The sequence below is a fragment of the Struthio camelus genome, chromosome 2, assembly GCF_040807025.1.
Source record: "Struthio camelus isolate bStrCam1 chromosome 2, bStrCam1.hap1, whole genome shotgun sequence".
In the NCBI taxonomy this organism is placed as follows: domain Eukaryota; kingdom Metazoa; phylum Chordata; class Aves; order Struthioniformes; family Struthionidae; genus Struthio; species Struthio camelus.
In genome coordinates this window covers 103,767,001-103,771,338 of record NC_090943.1, presented here as the reverse complement: position 1 = coordinate 103,771,338, position 4,338 = coordinate 103,767,001, and the positions used below count along the sequence as shown (strand labels likewise).

Below are 4,338 nucleotides of genomic sequence, written 5' to 3'. Positions count from 1 at the left end.
GCGATGGATAGGAGCCTAAGTAATAATGATAATACCAGTTTTGAAATCTGCTGCGCAGCCCTTGACCCCGTGTTGTCGCTTTGCCTTAACTTGTGCGTGTGTGTCGGGGGGAAGCCGCTGCATTAGCAGCCGCTGGGAGCGGAGAGCCCCCTGCAGAACACTTGCAGAAACAGCTGTTTTTGTGCGGGTGCGTGTGTCTGTTTTGTGGCCTCTCTCCCCCAAACCATAAAACGCCTGGAAACGTTGCTGGAGGCGCTCTGCTCCTCGCTGTGGTAACCCCGGCCCCCAGCGGGATCTGGCGGTGCGAGCCGGCGGGGGACGACGTGCCCGGCAGCCCGTCGCAAATGCCCTGTCTTTCCTTTTTGTTTGTTTCCAGGGAGGGGGGCAGGGCCCGCCCCTCCCCGGAGCGTCGCCGCGGCCCGCAGCCCTCGCGGCTGGCTCTGGGCCTGGCGGGGCGCAGGGACGCGCCCCCCGCCCGGGGCCTGCCGCGGGGGCCGGATAAAGCGGGGGCCGCCCGCCCGCCTGCCGCCACAGGCGCGGCCAACCCCCGGCGGGACTGGACGGGCCCGGCGGGGGCGAGGGGCGTCGGCGGGCCGCCATGGCGAGCCCGGCACGCCTGCAGCAGGACTTGGCGGTCCCTTCGGAAGAGCGGCGGCGCCGAGGCGCCTGGGGGAGCGGTGCGGCGGCGAAGCGGGAGCCGGCGGAGGAGCGGCGCGGCGCCTCCCCACCGCGGGCGGAGGGGCTGCTGCTGCTGGAGCTCCGCCGCTGCGGACGGTCGCTGTCCTCCGGCCCTAGGTTGCAACAGGAGGAGGAGGAGGAAGAGGAGGAGGAGGAGGCGGCGGCCGGCGAGGACTGTTGCACCAAGTGCAAGAAGCGGGTGCAGTTCGCGGACTCGCTGGGGCTGAACCTTGCCAGCGTGAAACACTTCAGCGCCGCCGAGGAGCCGCAAGTGCCGCCCGCCGTGCTGTCCCGCTTGCAGAGCCTGCCCTTGGAGGAGCAGGACTTGCGGGAGCTGAGCGCCGCCCTGGGGCTGCCGTGCGGGGCTTGCCAGCCGCCCGCCCTGCGGCTGGTGCCCGACTTCCCCGCCGGCGAGGCGCTGAGCGCCGAGCTGCTGCGGCGGCAGCGCGTCTGCCTGGAGCAGCTCGGCCAGCCCGCGGCGCCCACCGACGTGCGGGGCACGGTGCAGGTGCTGCCCTGCCCCGGCCCCAAGGAGGTGACGGTGCGCTACACCTTCAACGAGTGGCTCTCCTTCATGGACGCCCCGGCCGTGCCCTTGCCCCCTGCGCCGGCGGGCACCGACCCGCTGGCCGAGCGCTACAGCTTCGCCCTGAGCGTCCCGCCGAGCCTGCAGGAGGGCTCGGCCCTGCACTTCGCCATTTGCTACCGCAGCCAGCAGGGCGAGTACTGGGACAACAACGAAGGCCGCAACTACACGCTGCGGTGCTGCAGCTCCGCCGAGGGCTGCCCTACACCGCCCGGCACAGACGGCAGCCCGGCGACGGCCACCGCTCACCTCTATTGAGCCCAGGCAAGGCAGGGAGCCTTGATTAGCCAGCGATACCCCGCCTCGACGGCTGACCTGCCCGGCGGGCGGGCGGGCGACTGCCGCCCCCGCCGTCTGCACAGCGGCGCAGCAAGCCTGGGCGGTGGCAGGGGAGGCCAGCCCGGCCGGGGGGCTGCGAGCCCGGCGTCGGGCGGCAGGAGGCGGCCGCAGCGCCCTTGCGTCCCCCCCCTCCCCCCAACCCCGAGGAGGCGAACACCTGCCGGGCTGCGAGCGGGGGCTCGCCCTGCACGGCGGTCAGGCAAACGGCTGGCTGCTCCGCACCGTCCCCGACGGGGAGACGTCGCTCTCCGTTGCCAGCGCTGCCTTTGGAATATAGCTTGAGCTATTTGCTCCTTTTTTAATTTTTTTTTTTTTAAATACCTGCACCCTGGGCCGTCGCACGGGGCTTCTCGGCGGGAGGCTCGCGCGGAGCCGTTGGCGCCAGCCGCAGCCGTTGGCTCGCGGCGCGGGAAGGGCTAACGGCCGCGGGGGAGGGGGGGAGGGGCGAGGGGCAACGGCTGGCGCCGCCGCCTCACACGGACCCGCGCCGTCCCCGGGTGGGAACGGAGTGAAAAAGGGGTGAAAAGGTTTGTCTTGGCCCGGGTGGCGACGGTGCCTGGCGCTGAGGTTTCCCAGCGGGGAAGCGAAAGTAGAACTTGTCGAAGTCAGCCGTGGGAGGGCGATACGCGAGGCGCTGGAGTGTCTGTCACTGGGAACAGCCGCTTCTCTCCGCTTCTTCGTCTTCTTCGTCCTTTTTTAAATGGGCACTTGGGTTTTGCCAGCACGTCGCGGGTGCGTATTGGCTCGTATTGCTGTGGCTTGCGGAATTGTTTTCTTTTTTTGGAGAGAGCAAAGGAACTAAGTAGTTTTCTGTTCCTCCCCCTCCCCCCACCCCTTGAGGTGAAATTGTGAGGTCTTGAGTTGTGCTTAACTTCACTTACGTGATTAGTGCGTGAGATGCACAAAGCCCTCGAGGTAAAACGCCACGCGGTATTCCCTACAGATGTGAGTCAGCATCCCGATCTGCCTGTTCTCCCGTCTGTTTCAAAGACAGTAATGTGACAGAAATGTGTGTGTGTGTGTGTGTGTGTGTCAATGCAATCCGTAACAATATGATTCACTATTCTGAGCATTTTCTTTCTCACTTGAGCGGTCCTGCCCGGTCTTTGCCTTGCCCCTGATGGCTCTGAACAACGGGAAGTCTGGTTATTTGTTTTTTCTTTTTCTTCTTCTTCTTTTTTTTTTTTTTTTTGGTGTGTCATTTAGCGCCCTTTGATACTGTTCCCACTTCCTGCAGTCCTGTGGGATCCCTGTATGTGTCTGGCTAACCGCAGCTAACCGGCAGTTATTAGACTTTCTTAGAACTCTGGTAACACCTTTGAGTAAAGAGTAAAGTACTGTAAAGTAAAAGATACTGTCTGTGCCCCATAGTAAATAGCCACCATAATTGTGCCCACACGTTTCTGTATTTTCATATTACTTGGGGAGAGGTGACTGAATGGGATGACCTTCTCACTGAGGAATGACAATGTGATATATACAGGGTATCCTCACTAACGAATGAGAACAAATGCTTTAGTTCAACTCTCCTTATGTTACATTTTGCACCACACTTCTCAAGAATTTATAATGTAGTCAGCATATTTGGAAAGGTCTGTTACGAGCTTATTTTGCTACATCTTTTATAACGCATATTATTGAGCGTAATGTCTGAGCCTGTGGCATTGCATGTTTTAGTGGCAAGAGGAAGGTAACTTTTGCAGTATTTCTGTGTTATTGAGAGAGGGGTTTGTGTGCACACAGACACGTAACTGATTATTTAGTCCTCCCCTCTGTTCTTGTATTACACACTAAGAGGTTAGATACTAATAGAGTCCCAAGTCCAGAAATCAGTTGAAAAGTACCAGTAAAAATGGGTTTGTAAGAATAAAAAGTTAAAAAAACTTTAAAAAGTTAGAAATCACACTGATACAAATCTTCTTCTGTATCTTCTGTATAGCAAAATGCAACTGGATACTTTTTAATTTCACAACCTGGTTGTATCACTACTCTTAACATGTTGAAGTGCAACTCTTCATATGTGGAGTGGGGGGGGAGGGGGAGAGACGGGCCAAACTGTTAGTGTGTCTCACTACAGTGATGAATGTCGCCAGTCCATGAGCAGCATTTAGGGCTGTAACTGAAACTACTTGTGGTCATGTCAGAGCCGCAAGGCAAATTGTGCCAGAAGTATGTTATGGCCCGGTACGCTCTTGTAGCGGGCATCTTGTGCTTTGACGTGTAGGAAGCCTTATTAGCACACATGGACAATAGGTGGGACTGAGAGAATTGTAGTGTTTTTTCTACAGCTTGAATCTGCTTGCATTATTGTGATATAATATCTCAAAATTCAGGTTAGTTTTTTTGGGTGGAAAAAATAAATAGAGAATGAGACATGTTGTCATAATGCAGAAGTTTTGACCTTTGGGTGTATATTCTTCTGCAAGACCCTGAAAGATTATCTTCCTTTTAAAAAGAGAGCATACTGTGTGTTTTTTCAGGTCTACATTTTCCCTAAAAATCTAAAACATTTTAAAAGCCCATTATGAGCACCTTAGAATAATTTGCACCTCTATGAAATTTCACCTACTTGAAAATAAGTTTTTAGATAACCTGTCTCTTCAGAGAGCTGGCACAAAATCGGAGACAGAAAGAAGAGGCTTATTAGGAAAAATATGAGAGGCAGAGAGAGCTTCAAGTTAGCGTTCCTGCCTTATTACTCATACATGCACTGCTTCTGAAACACAGACTGCCCT

The 4,338-nt window shown here is 56.7% G+C and overlaps 1 protein-coding gene across 1 annotated transcript; it reads left to right on the top strand.

Annotated features, from left to right (window-relative positions):
* The first annotated feature begins 547 nt into the window (after positions 1-547).
* PPP1R3G (protein phosphatase 1 regulatory subunit 3G) lies at positions 548-4,165 on the top strand. The gene has a single exon (XM_068931939.1). The coding sequence runs from the start codon at positions 599-601 to the stop codon at positions 1,520-1,522; it is 924 nt and encodes a 307-aa protein (XP_068788040.1). The 5' UTR covers positions 548-598; the 3' UTR covers positions 1,523-4,165.
* Positions 4,166-4,338: the final 173 nt, after the last annotated feature.